General features: G+C 37.6%; 1 protein-coding gene and 1 pseudogene across 1 annotated transcript in view; one reads left to right on the top strand and one right to left on the bottom strand.

Annotated features, from left to right (window-relative positions):
- Window positions 1–9,210: 9,210 nt before the first annotated feature.
- LOC113184573 (high mobility group protein B3 pseudogene) lies at window positions 9,211–9,812 on the bottom strand (annotated as a pseudogene).
- A 1,835-nt stretch (window positions 9,813–11,647) lies between these two features.
- The window catches only part of Wdr36 (WD repeat domain 36), a 33,221-nt gene continuing 28,894 nt past the window's right edge, over window positions 11,648–15,974 (top strand). Inside the window, exons 1-2 of the mRNA XM_026391310.2 lie at window positions 11,648–11,890; window positions 14,352–14,379. Coding sequence (XP_026247095.2) covers window positions 11,729–11,890; window positions 14,352–14,379 — 190 coding nt within the window. The 5' untranslated portion in view covers window positions 11,648–11,728. The remainder of the gene's footprint in view (window positions 11,891–14,351; window positions 14,380–15,974) is intronic.

Below are 15,974 nucleotides of genomic sequence, written 5' to 3' on the forward strand. Positions count from 1 at the left end.
GCCACAAACAGATAAACTATCTGATGTTACCTGATTTCCTCTCTCATTATTTCTGTAAATATGCAAAAGGAAAGGAAAATGATTGGGTTCCCAAATTAATCAGTGTCATTGCAGTCTGTCACCAGCTTCTTTTCCAACAACCTGCCAACTCCTCCCCTCAAAAAAATTAAACTTATATAGAAAGAATCAAACATACACTGAGACTTTATTTTGTGTTATCTCTGGGCACCCAGATGAGAACGTGAATAATTTGAAAAATCTTAAAATCCTGTGATAGGATATTTATCATTTGTGAACCTTGTAGCCCAGTTCTTACTTTTAGTAATGCAACCCCTACATTTTGTAAGAAAAATTTATTTTTATAATCTTTCACATGGTCCTCCAGAATTCACATATGTTTTAGCTAGATTAGGATGAAATGGCAAGCAACTAGTCAGTCCCATTGGCTTGCCACCACAGGAGTTAATTCTCACATTACAAATTGGCAGCTGCAAGCCAGACCTAGGTCTTTCCTACATACCCTCTTATTCCAGGATCCAGACTAAAGAAGCAGTCATTATCTGGGGTATGCCTTTCTCATGTAACAGAGGCTAAGAATGATGAAGAGGATTGGCAGTAACATGCAATGACTCTGAAAGTTTCTGTTAAGACATGCTACATGTTCGTTCATGTACACCGACCAAGTCAAAGGCATGTCAAAGCCTCCCTATCCCCACCTCACCACAAATTTACTGATAGTATCCGGACAAAGGATAGAAACATGAAATCTTACACGGGAGAGCATAAATAGTGGGGACTCTAAAGTACACAACTCCTCACCCTGGAAGGGAATATGATTAATATAGAAACAGCCCACATTTTTAGCATTTTGTTACTTAAATGTAGCTTTTTTGTTGAATATTTACCAAGTACCTCTTTTGTTCCAGACAGTGTTCTGGTTGCTTGTTATATGTATCGATGAACAAATAGAAACAACAACAACAACAATAACAAAAACCTCCCCTCATGGAGCTAACCCATACTGAAATAAAATAAATATTGAAATAAAATAAATCTAATAAACAAGTTAATAATGCAGTAAGACATTATTCTCTTTTTAAGTTTGAATAAATATTTGCAGATACTTAGCATTTTGTTTACTTCTGAAGTACATCCCAAACATGGGTAGAAATGTGCACTGCTATTGAGAAACTCAGGGTGAAAATGAAAGTACAAATGAGTACAACATATCATGGACCCAAACAACAAGCTATCATTCTGTTAGTATCTGCTCTTTAATTATCTGAACATTCCAAGTGTTCAAGACTTTTATGTGCCAAGTGTTATAAAATACATCAAGATTTTCTTGTTCAAGAATGTACGGGTCAGATGTTCAAATTAGTTGACCAGTTACTCTCATTTTGTAATAAAATAATAACATTTTAGAACTGGAAGAAACATAAGAGATTATTTACTTCTGCCTGTGTTTATTAGATGTTGTTGATAACACCCTTTTCATCATGGTCAAGTATAAATATGATCACAAACATTAGTCACTTAATCCAAACCTTATTAAGGTGCCAGAAAGAATTTTTCATAAATGAAAGGCATATGAAAATAAAATAACAAGAAGTTATTTTATATGTTGAATTTTGCTCCTGGGTTCTAAGGTCACCATACTTTTAGTTCATGTTCTAAAGCTCAGAATCTGAAAATCTTCCTTTCATTCGGGCAGCTGGTGGCTGAAGGGTGGAATCTGATATTCACCACAGCAGAATCATGCTTCTTCAGCGTTCCAAGGCCCTTAGCACAATCATCTGCCTAGACAACCATTTCCAAGATGACGAGATTTGTCTGCTTTTGATAGCAGACCTCAGGGTATTAACCCAATCCTAGTAAAACTTACCTTAATCATTTTTTCCAGGCATCTGTACTTATTCAAATTACCCAGATAATCACAATCCTAGTAAAACTTACCTTAAGTAAGGCACCTGCACTTATTCAAATTACCCAGGTAATCAGTTCTACTTCCCAATGAGTCTAAGAGTATTCTTCTTTGTCACCTGTAAATGTCCCATTGAAGTTGTCACCCAAGGAAATCAAACATATGGGCCTCCCCACTGTATTATTGAGCTACCTCTATTCAGGTTTTCAAAATCATGATGATAAAATCTGCTCCAAACATATCTGTTGTCTCTGCAGAGAAGCAAGTCATAAGCACCAGTGCCAGAAGAAAACCAGGCCCAGACAGATACAGTGATATCCTGCATCAGATGGTCAACACCTAACTTCAGTATTCTTTCTATTACTCTGTTCTTTCTTTTACTCTCTCTTTCTCATTTGATTAGGATGCTGTCTTATAACCACATCTGTTTGAGGAGGATACCCCATATGACTTGGAATAAGACAAAGTTAGTATGTAGGGTTCTCCTTGGCTGCTGTCATGGAGAATCACCACCTTTCCCACACCTGTGGCACCCAGCTGGGCCACACTGATGTGCTGGTGCAACACACCATATAGGTACAGTCTGCCCACTGTCAATTTACCTACTCTACTCTGAGGCTGGCATGCTACTTCCAAGAAAGATCATTCTCTGCTTAGTCCTCTGCTCCCTGAGATGTCTGGATCCTGGTATGAGAATCTTTATTCAACATAGGCTATTCCCTAAAAATATTCTATCTCTGTAAAATGGCTAGTAAGAATAACAACTTGACATACTTGTCCACTTTCCTACTAATGCTTCCATTAATTTATGTCAACAAATGCAAGCATAATGCAGACTATTTTACTTCTCACATACTCTCTTTATTACTGAATATGGATAAAACTTCTGGGATTTCTTAAAGTTTGCTTCCACTTGTTTCCTACCTTTGCATACTAATTCAGAACTAGAATCCTCAGTTATATACTCTAGGCCAAGGCAGAATAATATTAAAATGATTATGACACTACATCATCCATTTTCATAATTAGGAAACAAATTCTGATAAAATCAAGACTATTATACTTTATGTAGTAAGTCAAGAGAAAAACCATGATAATTTTGTGTTGCACAAAAATAGTTTTTACATAGAAACACATAAAGAGGAACAGCTGAAATTGATAGACTAGAATGGAGTTGACTTAGAATTTTTTAATATATGCCAAAGAATATATGTAAATATATTAACCTTTCATCTAGGTTTTGAAGTTGCCAAGCATTCCATAGCTCATAGTTACATTGTTGGGACATTGGGGTGATTTTCTCTCCTGTTTTTTTTTCCCCCAAGATATCTATTTAAGATCAGAAAACTGATTTCTAGACAGGATCAAACATGTAGATTTAACTCCATATTCAAGCTGACTTTTTGTAAAGATAGTCAATTCATATGAATGAAAGCCTGCTTCCAAAATTAAATGTGCAATTATGTTTTCTTTATTTGTCCTCAGTAAGAAGGAATTCTACATTCATTTACTCTCAACCCTGTCATTTTTCCCTAACATCTTGTTTTTTTTTCTTTTTCTACTCTAACTGCACCTTAATTTTTGCTATAATTTCATATTGTGTGCATCTTCATAAATTTCCTTTAAAATGCTCTGTAATAAATTAGAGTAACAATGTGAATATTCTATGTGGTAAATAAAACAGTAATATACTTATTCCTTTCCTTTTAGGATTAGGAATACTTCCAAGCAGAAGTCACCAACAGAGTTTCCTCGCCATGTGCCTCTCCCACCACTGCCCCCATCAACACCAGTATGTATAAAATAGCATATTAAGCCAACTACAGTTTCTAACATGCAGTGTGGTTGCTCATTTGGAAGATGAACCACACAGATGCTGCAGTGATAACATGCTTCTTAGTATTCAAGAGATTTAACAAAATACATAAATACACATGGAACAAGAAAAACTGTGACAATTATAGGCCTGAGTGCTCATCTGTAAGATACCTCTATTAATAATATCCTTATTTGTATTTATTATGAACATAAAATATGCTTGAAGTGTTTTGACAACAAAGCATGACAGCACCTGCCCTCTTCTATTATGAAGATCAAATACACGGTAAAGAAATATATAAATTCTCAGGCAAATTTTTCATAAATTCCTTGCTTTTTTCTCACATGCTTAGTCTCTAAGTGGCAGAAAGGCCTGATAGTGAATGGAGAAGAAAAATCTCTACTGTCATCCATATAACATAGCATAGTTTTTTGAATGAAGGTGAAAGAAACACAGTGACTTTATTGGTACTAATTTCATACCAGATATTCTGCTCAGGGAAAATACCTTGTGGAATATTTAAATTAACACATGAGAGACCATGTCCTCCAGAGAAATAACCTTTTAAAAATCATTGGGAGCCTAAAGTTTTGGTATCCAAGTCAGAGAAGTTCTCAAGAGCATAGAATGTTAAGGAATATTTCTACTATATTGTCTTCTGACACAATGTCCTATTACCCCAGCTTATTTCTGTGGAATGCTCAGCTATGAGTTCCCAGTATTATTAAGAAAAATGTAATTTTTTTAGAACAAAGACAATTGTTCAAGCCTTACTACAGAATAGGATAATGTTACATGGGAAGGTGCTATTGAAAAACTATTTCATTTGTTGTTGTCTAATAAGATAAAATTTCTAAAATGGATTTTTTTGAAAGGCATCACCATCTATTTCCATGGCAAACTTCCATAAAGGCAGCAACATTGATAATTTTTTTGCACTGTGTCTGCAGCTAGTGTAAAATAGGCAATTAGAGAAGAAGCCAATCTCCTGTTGGCCAAAGGCAAAACTGTGAAGTAAAATGAGTATTTTTTTTTAATTAAAACAGATAGTAGTATTTGGTATATTAAAAAGAGGATTTCTATAAAAAGTTGAAATAAATAGTTTGTTGCTTAAAAAGTTTCTATATCCTGTGATACTTAAGTAACAATTCTCAAAGAGTTTGGCTAGCACAAGCATTTTCTATAGTTTCCAGATTTGAGATTGAAGTTGCTATTAAGTAAATCTCTCATTTATGCCCTAGATAACAATATTTTTTTTTTGCTGATTCTCTTTTTCTTTTTTTTATTGGTTGTTCACAACATTACAAAGCTCTTGACATATCAAATTTCATACATTAGATTGAAGTGGGTTATGAACTCCCAATTTTTACCCCAAATACAGATTGCAGAATCACGTCGGTTACACATCCACAATTTTACATAATGCCCTTAGTAATTGTTGTATTCTACTACTTTTCCTATCCCCTACTATCCCCCCTCCCCTTCCCTCACATCTTCTCTCTCCTTGTTAGATAACAATATTATTGCAAAATGTTTAAGTGGTATTATTGAATCAGTGACAGCCAGATGTTCTCATACATTTTCCACAACCAGAGGGGAAATGGACAGTCAGGAAGAATTGCTTCCAGAAAAATTTAAGACTCAGTCTTGGACCGTCAGTAGGAGAATTGATACGTAGCACCTTCTCTTCCACTAACCAGTTTCAGAATTATAGTCCATAGTAGTTTACTCATCAATGAAATGAGGGGGTGGGCTAAAAAATCTTGAAACATCTTTGGATTTCTAATGTAGTCAATCAATACAATGAGAATGAAGTACAAATTTCAAATTTTGTTAGAAAGATAAGCAAAAGAATACTGGGCACATATTAATGTGTAACAAATTACTCTAAAACTTGGTAACTTAAAACAGTGATAAACATTGTCATACAATTGGACTCAGGTATTCAGGAGTGGTTTAATGGGGTGGTTCTGGCTCACATTTCTTTGTGAGGTTACAGTAGATATGAAGCCAAGTCTATAGTCATCTGAAGGCTTGAGCAGGGTTGGAGAATTTGCTTCCGATCACTTTAGGATCACTCACTTGTCTGCAGGGTAGTGTTGGTGGTTGGTGGGAGGCCCTCAGTTTCTTGTTGTGTAAGCCACAACATAGCAGTTGACTTCCTTCAGAGTTAGTAACCCTGCTATAGGCCAGAAGTTTTGATGTGTTTTATGATTCAACCTGGTTACATAGGGACAACCCTTTTCAGTGTGAGAGGAACTTCACAAAGGGATGGAGCTAAGAATTACTAAGGACCAACTTGGTGATGGCTCATTATCATAATAAACAAAGTGAGTAACAAAAAAGAAATGTAATGCCAGATTCGTGGGACCCCAATAGACCTCCAGGAGCCGAATCCGATGCAGTCACACAAGAGTCTTTATTGCAAGCTCAAGCCTGGACTCACAACCATTCCCGACGAAGCGGTCCCAGGGAGTGAGTCCCAGTTCAGTGAGATTTTATAGGTTTTGGGGGGATACTCTATGTGTCACAACATCATACAGCAAAACATTCCATACTGAAGGAAAATCAAACAATTCTTAACGTTGATTAGCTCATTCACTGGCAGGAACAAGTTGGGTAGGGGTGATTGGCTAGTAAAAGAGGGGGGTTCATTTGAACTGATTGGTTTAGGCCACAAGGGGTGTACGTGCTAAAATACATGGTTTCCCAACATGATATCAACCACCATAAACTACTTGGGGGTCATCTGGCATCCCAGGTATTTTCCCCTGTCTTATGCTGATTGGAGGTTGCTAGGGGGTTTGCTATGGGTCCTCACCTAGCCTAACTGAGTCAGGGACACCTGGCGCCACAGACCTCTCCTGTTATTTACAGACAAATAACTCAGCAGGGTGGGTTTGTACTTAAGAGTGCTCTGTGAGTTTTTCCAAGGACAAGGGTCGGGCCCCCTTCCTTAGGACAGGACTTGAGGTAGAAGCTGGTGTTATTTATTTATTTTTTAAAAATGGAGCCACATTAATTTCTCAGAAACTGCCTGTATTATATAAAGGTTTAGAAACAGTCATATATGACTTTTTTAAAAGAAAGTTCAAAATAACATGACATAGCTATTTATTTGCCCCAATATTCTGAAGCACTAATTCATTAAATGGAATTGAAAATGATCATTTGTCAGTTATATAGTACCTCTACCACAGTATCCTAGACCTTTATTCTCACCTTTTCAAATTCTAAATTTGTGATAGTGTCTTTGGGGTTTGTATAAGTAAAAAATGATAACAGCTAGTTTCCTTTTTTTTTATCACACATTCTCATGCCTAGCTGGCAACTTAATAGCAACTAACTAAAGTAACACAAGTGGTGAAATGAACTCTGACTGAATGCTAAAACTAGAAACCCACAATGAGCCCATAATACCTGTCTTTCAAATTATCATAGTGGAACAGCTAACATGCATATTTACTGCTACCATACTACTAGATTTTCCATTTCAGGTTTGATCCTAAAACTTTTGTTTCACTATCTGTAAGTCAAAAAGCATAGATGGATCTGTTTGTCAAACCTAAATTCCAACTGTTATACTGAAGCCAGAATTAAATAGGCAGTCAGTATAGACAGGTAAATCGAGTCAGGCCAATTTTGAGTGAGTCCAACAAGTTGGAGACTGTCCAAGGATTGAAATGTTAGTTCCCTCAGAGCCCTTCCTCCACCCTTATCAAGAACCTGCTCCTGCTCCAACCTGTTGCCAAGGTAACCTGTCCCAGGAGTTGCCCCTCCCTACAGGGAGCTATAAGGTTGTTAATGTGTCCTTGGCTACTCCATCCTGCCCTTCCCCCTTCAGCCTACAGGTTTCCCACCTTTGGGCTGTCCCACCTAGCATTCCTGGGCCTAGTCCTGAGCCTAGTCAAGTATGCAGGAAGGAGAAAGATAAGGGGGGAAAGGCAGGAGACCAGAGGAAGCCTAGGACATATAAAAAGGGCAGAAGACCTCACTTCTTGGGATACCAGAATACCCCCTATGGCCTATGGCCCCCTTCTCCCTCCAGGGAGAAGTCTGTTACTCCTTTTTAAATAAACCTTTTAAAATATGTTTGCCTGGGCATGCTTCTCTAATGTTCAAATTTAAACATTTGAGGGAGCAGAACTAGTCACTGGTAACTGGCAGTATCAATACTACCATCGTTTAAGTGACTTTGGGAAAGTTAGGTAAACTATGGGAACTTCAGGATCTTTATCCAAGGTGAACATACACCCATTACGTGGCCCAGTGTTTGATCTTGATCTCTAAACCTGTTAGTCAGGCTTTGGGCACCAAATAGTTCTGGAACTTTGGGAAGTCATCCAATGAACCCATTTCCTCATATACAAAGCAGCAATATAAATTTTGTTCCTTCACAACCTTATTTTGAACATATGAAAATAATAGACGTCAAGGGCTTTATAAACTCCTGGTTAGGAAACATTTCCAATTCCCCTTCTATCGTGACGGGGCAAAATTGTGACAAATGTAGTCGAGGGGGAGAAATAAAGAATGTCCACGCATTTCTGCCCCTTTTAATGCTTTATTCACTCAAATTACTCAATACAATTTCACACGATAGGTTTTTTTTTTTAAATGTAATACTGTTTATTTAACTTCAAAAACATTTCAGCATTCTAAACATACAAAAAATAACATAACATTGCAAATTGCATTTAAGTACAGAAGGTTCTTGAACTTTCATTGATGCAGTGGCTCTTTGCTGACAATGAAGAGTTCTACAGTTTGTTTGAAAACAAAGTTTAAAATCTACCGTACTCAACTAAAAAAAATTCAAACACTTCTCATGCCAGCTGACCCCCCTTTTTCCACAACTAAGAAAGGCAGCAGAATGCTATATCACTATATACAAAAACAAGACAACCTAAAGCTAAATGGATGCCCACTGCAGTGTCAACAGGTCCAGCCTTGTAGTGCAGGCCCTGAGCTACAGCCCCTCCAAAAGGCATCTTCCCCCCACAGCCTCAACGCCAAGCAAGGAGCATCAAGAGTTTGTCTCAGTTGTTTTGTTCTTTTTACAGACTATAGATATGTACAGTTGATAACTGAGGATTTCTAGCCAATAACCATATAGTTAACACCACCTTACAAATTAAAAAAAAAAAATACCAGAAACATCTTCAAATGCCTTGTCACACCAACAGCAAAGTGCACAGAGTGAGGAGTACACAAGAGTGCCTTTTCATTTTAAAAATGTTTGGAAATCTGTACAACTTTGATACAGTTTTAGAGTGCTCTGGACACCCAGGGCCACTTCATGCAAACCACTGACAATTTCTAGAGCACTTTGAAAGACTACAATATGATCGTGATCAAATTCTGAAATTAAACTTAATGAGAGTAACAGACACATCTCAAATAAGATGTGTCAATCATGGCGTTCCCCTGCTCTAAGGTATTCATAAGAAGACAGGTAAACAGTTTTTTATTCATCCTCCTCCTCCTCTTCTTCTTCTTCCTCCTCTTCTTCCTCTTCCTCTTCCACTTTTTTCCGGGCAACTTTAGCAGGACCCTTTGTGCCATCAAACTTTCCTTTAGACTTATAGTCAGCAACATCCATCTCGTATTTCTCCTTTAGCTTTGCAGCCTTAGTGATGTATGGCTGCTTTTCACTTTCACTTAAGTTATTCCACATCTCACCCAGATTTTTTGCCACATCTCCAATGGAGATACCAGGATTTGTGGACTTGATCTTGGGGCGGAATTCTGAACAGAACAAGAAGAATCCAGATGGTGGTCTTTGGGGGCATTAGGGTCCTTTTTCTTCTTGCCTCCCTTAGCTGGTCCATAGTCCTTCATTTTCCGATCATAGCGTACTTCATCTGCCTTTGCCATTTCATCAAATTTAGATTTCTCTTTCCCAGACATTGTCTTCCACCTCTCAGACCACTTCTTGGAAAATTCTGCAAAATTGACAGGGACTTCTGGATTTTTCTTCTTATGTTCTTCTCTGCAAGTCTGCACAACGAAGGCGTAAGCAGACAGCTTGCCCCTTGGTTTCTTGGGGTCACATTTAGCCATCCTGACTGTATTGTTCGCTAGTCTGGGCAGCGCAGGGCACAACTCTCGGCTCAGCACTCCCTAGCCTCCTGCTAGCTGCCTCCACGAGAGCCGACACTATAGGTTCTTAATCAAGAAAACGACAATCCTTAAGGCTAGGCACTGCAATGGACATAATTCACAGCAAACAATTCTAGATTAATTAATTCACTGAAAATAATTCTAGATTAATTCTAAGCACTGCAAACACACTTAACCATGACAGGCTAATGACAGACATTCCCTCTGCATGTTAAATTCAAAAGTCTTAAGCCTTAGGCTTTATGTCCAGCAGATGCACACTCACTCAGGCCACGGTGATCAGATCTGGAACTAAGGTAGGCTTTTCCTGGTATGGAGTGGATGACTGGTTGAGGAGAGGGCGGTATGGAGAAGTTATGGCTCTCACCAAGGTCCAGACGAGGCGGTAGAGTTTGAGAGCCATGAAGACCACACAGAGGATCAAGAAATGATGACAAGTGATGAGATGTCAGGTCCTCATTAGGCTCTCCAGCTCCAGTACATCCTTGTTTCAGCTGGTGAAATCCCTTTTCATTAACTCTATTATTTACACTAAATTTTGGGGCTTTTGAACCCCCTTTCAATCCATATCAGCTTCCACCATATTTCTCCATGACACCATTTACCCTGGGGTCAGAAACATCTGGTCTGGTGGTCTCTACCCTGATCTTTTCCCCTTTCCCTCTTGTCAGGCTAGGACAGCCTGCCAGAGACTTCACTCTGTTTATCAGGGAGAGGGGAAGTAATGTGTTTGTGGTCTTACTGGAGGGATCTGTTGGCTGTGCCTGGTGACACTGCAGGTTTCAAATTGGAGTTTTTGAAATGGAGTTGCTTAGGCTCAGGCCTAAGGCCATCTTCACAGCTTCCCAAGCTCCCAATATATTGAAAAGTATTTATTCTGAGTATAAAATCAATATTTGGCCGGGCATGGTGGCACATGCTTGTAATCCCAGTGACTTGGGAGGCTGAGGCAGCAGGATCATGAGTTCAAAACCAGCCTCAGCAATTTATCGAGACCCTGTCTCTAAATAAAATACAAGAAAGGGCTGGGATGTGGCTCCATGATAAGGCACTCCTGGGTTCAATCCCTGGTACCAAAAAAGGAAAAAAAAAAAAAACATTAAAAAAAAAGCAATATCTGCCTGCTTTATTCACAACTCGGAAAACTTTAAAAATATACATCTGGTAATGAAAATTATATATATTTCCATGATTAAGTGGAATATTAAAAAGCAAAAATGTTTTCTATTATGGAATAGTTCCATCTTATACCAAAGTATAGCATTATGAACGCTCCAATTCCCTAGCTTCAACAATTATTAATCTTATTTCATCAAATCCGGCTTCTCATTTAAAATTATTTTGGAGTAAATCCTCACACATTTTGTAATCATTTCATCTGTAAATATGTATCTTCAAAACATAGGATCTTTACTACTATCATAGACTTAAAATTTAACTGTAACTTCTATGTATCATCAAATATCCAGTATTCGGATATTCTCGATAATCTCGGGGGTTTGTACTTTTTAAAATGATCATCATCATCATCATCATCATCATCACAAGCTTATCCTTCCAGGGCGCAGCGATTCCCGCTCCCCAACCATAAGGTTCCACCAGCTACAGAGCCAGAGCGCACGCAGAACAACGTGTGGACACGGAGGCCAGCGGAACCAAAGTCGCCCATCTCCTGCGGGCTGAGGAGGGAGCTCTTTGCATATTGCACTAAGGGCAGTCCGCACAAACGCCATTGGCAGCAGGTACCGGAAGCGGTCGCAAGTTTCCAGCTCTGGCAAAGGTTCTTCTCGAGACGTGCTGAGGTGCAGCGTGCGCGGTTTCCCTCTGGACCGGAGCCGAAAGGAATTGGGACCGTGGCAGAGATGGAACGCCACGTGGAAGGCCGCTCGGCGAGCTCACTGTTCGCTGGATTCCGAGCCCTGGGGCTTTTTAGTAATGATATCCCGCACGTGGTGCGGTTCAGTTCGCTGAAGCGCCGGTTCTACGTTACGACCTGCGTGGGCAAGAGCTTCCACACGTATGACGTGAGTGATTTCTTTGCCGGTTTCCCGAGAACTACCCTCCTCGGCTCCCAGCTCTGTCCTGGGGCATTCCCGCTCTCCCCTCCCACCCAACGAGGATTTCCCTTTCTGCTCTTCTTTTCCGTAACCCCACCCAGTTCTATTTAGCCACCCTCATTGAACCCTGGTGCCGCTGCTTTAGCTCTTGCAGTTCGGAGGGAACCTGGCTAAGGAATGAATACTTGAGAATGTCTCAGTGTTAAAGTATCATATTTGTTTAGTAGATAATTATTGATCCTCCCAGAGGATGCGAACATGAATAAGATAAGCCCTTAGACGACTCGCTAGACACTTATTGTGTAACTGACGACACAAACTGGGTTAGAAATCCGGACTGAAATACATTTAGGAGGACTGGAAGGGTGAGTTGATGATTTAAGGGACTCTTCACATTCGATGGCAATCCAGTTTCCCCGAACTTCCCCTGAGCATCTGTTTTCAACCAACTTTGAATATCTGGCGCCGTTTCACTCTAAGCTTTGCAGCAATTTCTTTGCAAGGTAGTTTTTTACTAATTTTGTAGCACCCTTATATAACTTAGGAAAGTAAGTATTAGGAAACTAAAGTTACATGCTGCTTATTAATGATGGATTCCCCCTTCCCCAAATTTACCACTAATTGAAATAGTATTTTGTTGTTCTTTCTCTTGTCTTCTCCAAAATAATGTAAGTTGTGTGGAAAGCAGGAATATGATGAAGGTGGTAATAGCCAAGGTTATTAAGCACTTTTTCTGGAAAGCATGGTGTAGAGTTGTTTTCCTTGAAGAACTGTGAAAATTAAAGAGGTTATTAACAAGAAGAGTGGGAATTGGGAGCTAGTTGAGTAAATGTAAAAAGAAAAGAAGGATGGGGTGAGGTGAAGAGAGTTGGGTTTCTGGAAGCCTGGGATGGTGATGGAGAAAGTTGGGTCAGAATGACATAAATCATGTGGGAGTATTTATTGATACCATTCTTCCCACTTCTTTCTTACTTGCCAATTTTTGGTTTTGCTAAAGTTTTCCTCCCTGAAACATAACTTTTGTAATTTTCTCATTTAAAGAAAACTTTTTCCACCTTTAGAGTAAAAATTTAATGAGCACATTTTTATTTAAATAAATCCTCTAGTAAATAAATGGATAATTTTACTGCCTTTATTGTGTAAATGGTTATGTCAAATTTATATTTGTAGCTTGCCAACATTCCTTTTTCCACATCACTGTACCCAGAAAGACTTAAAAGTCTCAAAATTCTGTATCTCCTTTTGAAATCATATGTTTGGTACAGTGTCTTTCCTAACATTTTGTTAAGCACAAACACATCCCCCGCCCCTTCCAAAGAAATCCTATTGTTAGGAGAGTAACATCTTTAACATTTTATAAAAAAATTTACTATTATTTGCACATTGAAATTTAGTCATAAAAATGTGTTTTAAGATGTCCTTTAGATCTTGTGATGCTTTCTTTGGAGGCGGGTGGGGATGATACATTTTTTTAAATTTCTGTAAAATGGCATAAAATGCTTATTACCTGAGGACTCTGTGTTTGTTACACCAACCAATTTTCTGGGCTATGATCTCTGAAACTAAAAATAACTTGGGGTAAACACAATGGCACTAATGATCCCAAGTCATTAACTTGTTCTTCAAGGGCTCTCTCCTATGGCCATTGTTGTATTACTGCCCATTGTGAGACATCCTGCATATAAGCATTTGTACCTGGACAATAGACAAGGTAAAAATAGCTGTTGATGTTGGTAATACCAGCTAACATTGAGCATTTACTACATGACTGCTGTACTCTGTTTTACATAAATTTGTTTGCAAAATTGAATTTTCATAATCCCATAAAGTAGGTACATATCTTAATCCATATTTGGAATCCATATAAGGAATTTGAGGCACAGGGAAGATGAGTAACTTTCCTCAGGTCATACAGATGAATTAGTAACCATATATTGGAATTAGCAAATTAGTCTCTAAGCCAATTCAGTCCACTATTTGTTTCTGCATGACCCATGAGTTATGAGTGGTTTTATTATTTTTCTAAAGAGTAGAGGGAAAAATCACATTATTTCAGGATGTGAGAACCAAATAAAAGTACCTACAGATAAAAGTTTATTGAATATACCCATGTATATTTATTATGTCCGCTTTCCTGCAACAGTATAAGAATTGGGTCAGTACAACACAGACTTTATGACTTGCTAATCCTAAAACATTTACTCTTTGGCTCACTACAGAAACCCTTTGCCTACTTCCATCACCACTGTTGGTGAAATAGTTGAAAATATAACTTTCCTGATAATGAAATTTAGGGTCAGTGAGTATCTTTTCTAGGAGGGACAGCATAGCAGATTTACCTATGAGGTTGTAGCTTAATCTTAAGGTGTTAGGTTATTATAAAATTGTTTTCCTTATGAAAACTTAATCTTTTTTTTTTTTTTAACAGGTTCAGAAACTTAGTCTGGTTGCAGTAAGTAAGTGTGAATTTTATTCTGAATTTATGGTGGCTTAGTATCTTTAAAATTTTTTTGACATAAGTTTAAGGCTTCTGGAATATGTAAAGAATCCAGTGTGTGTGTCTAATAAACCTCTATAGGGGGCAAAAAAAACCAAAAAAACAAAAAACTGTGACACTATCATCACTATCATGTTTTGCTTTCAGTTGTCACATGATTTATTTATTTATTTATTTGGAGTAGTTCTTCAGCATTTCTTTGTATTTTACCACATTGTGATTAATTCTTTTGTAGAATAACCTTCAGTTTGAGTTTTTCTGATACTTCTTTATAGTTAGATTCAGTATTTTGACAGGAGTAACAAAGAAATGATGCTGAATTCTCAGTGAATTTTATAAGTAGGCACATGCTATTCCTGGCAGTGATAACTTTGATTGTTAAGGTGATATCTGTCAGGATGCTGTGTTTTAAAGTTACTAGTTTGTCCTTTGTAGTTAATAAGTATTTTGTAATATGATGCATTCAGACTCTGTAAATATGCTATTGCTCTTCAAAGTTTCACCTGCTGCATTTAGTCAGCATTTAATGATGAGACTTGCCTGAATTTCAGTTAGTGATATGATGGTTATTAAATAGTCGTTTTGTTTTTTCTATCATTCCTTCTACTGTAAGGAAGAGTCTCATTTGGATATTTTTTTCAATGGGGGTGGTATTTATTTTTCTAAGAACTGTTTAATAGCATAAAAGGCCTGCCAGAGCTAACAGGTACTAATTTTACCTTAAAATGTGATCCTTGTAAGAGAAATACATTGTGTATGTCTGAAAAACAATTTTTAAAAGATTAGAAGACAGAAGACAGAATAACCTAAATTGAATACAAAAGTGAATGTTAAACCTATAGAAATAGTATTATGGAAACTAAATCCCCAAGTGGAGTATGCACATAAAAAATACTTACGCTCATCTTCTGTCTACTCATCTCCCTGACCCCAAAAGAGAAAGAAAAGGGGGCACCATGATTTTATTAGTGAGAAATGAATCAAGAAATCACGTCCCATAAGAAATGGCTAGAGGTAATAAGCATATTTACCTTGGAGATAACCGAGTAGAAACTGTATCGTCTTTAATTATTTTAAGGCTCAACATAAAGAGTATATATGGAGTTCTTTGGGGTTGGTCTAAAGGGTTGAGTTAGATGTGGATCTGAGTTTTAATTTAGTTTTATATTTTTCCTGAAGTTACTAATAAACTCTCTGTTCTTGAAGGTGTTCATAAGCGGGCCAGATACCCATCTGTCAGTTCCATGTATTAAATGATGTTTTTTTTTTCCAAATACTTCACAAAGCTTCTTTTTATCTATTTATTTAGCATTATGTTGTTATGTTTGCAAATCTTAATGTTTACAACAGTCAATATTGAGATTAAAATTTTATACTGATTCTCAGCTTTCTTTCTTTTTTTAAATACCTTTATTTATTTATTTATTTTTATGTGGTCCTGAGGATCGAACCCAGGATCTGGCACATGCTAGGCGAGCACTCTACTACTGAGCCACAACCTCAGCCCTCAGCTTTCTTTTTTATTAAATATATTTTTAATTATTATATCCATTA

Source organism: Urocitellus parryii, chromosome 1 (genome assembly GCF_045843805.1).
Source record: "Urocitellus parryii isolate mUroPar1 chromosome 1, mUroPar1.hap1, whole genome shotgun sequence".
Classification (NCBI taxonomy): Eukaryota; Metazoa; Chordata; class Mammalia; order Rodentia; family Sciuridae; genus Urocitellus; species Urocitellus parryii.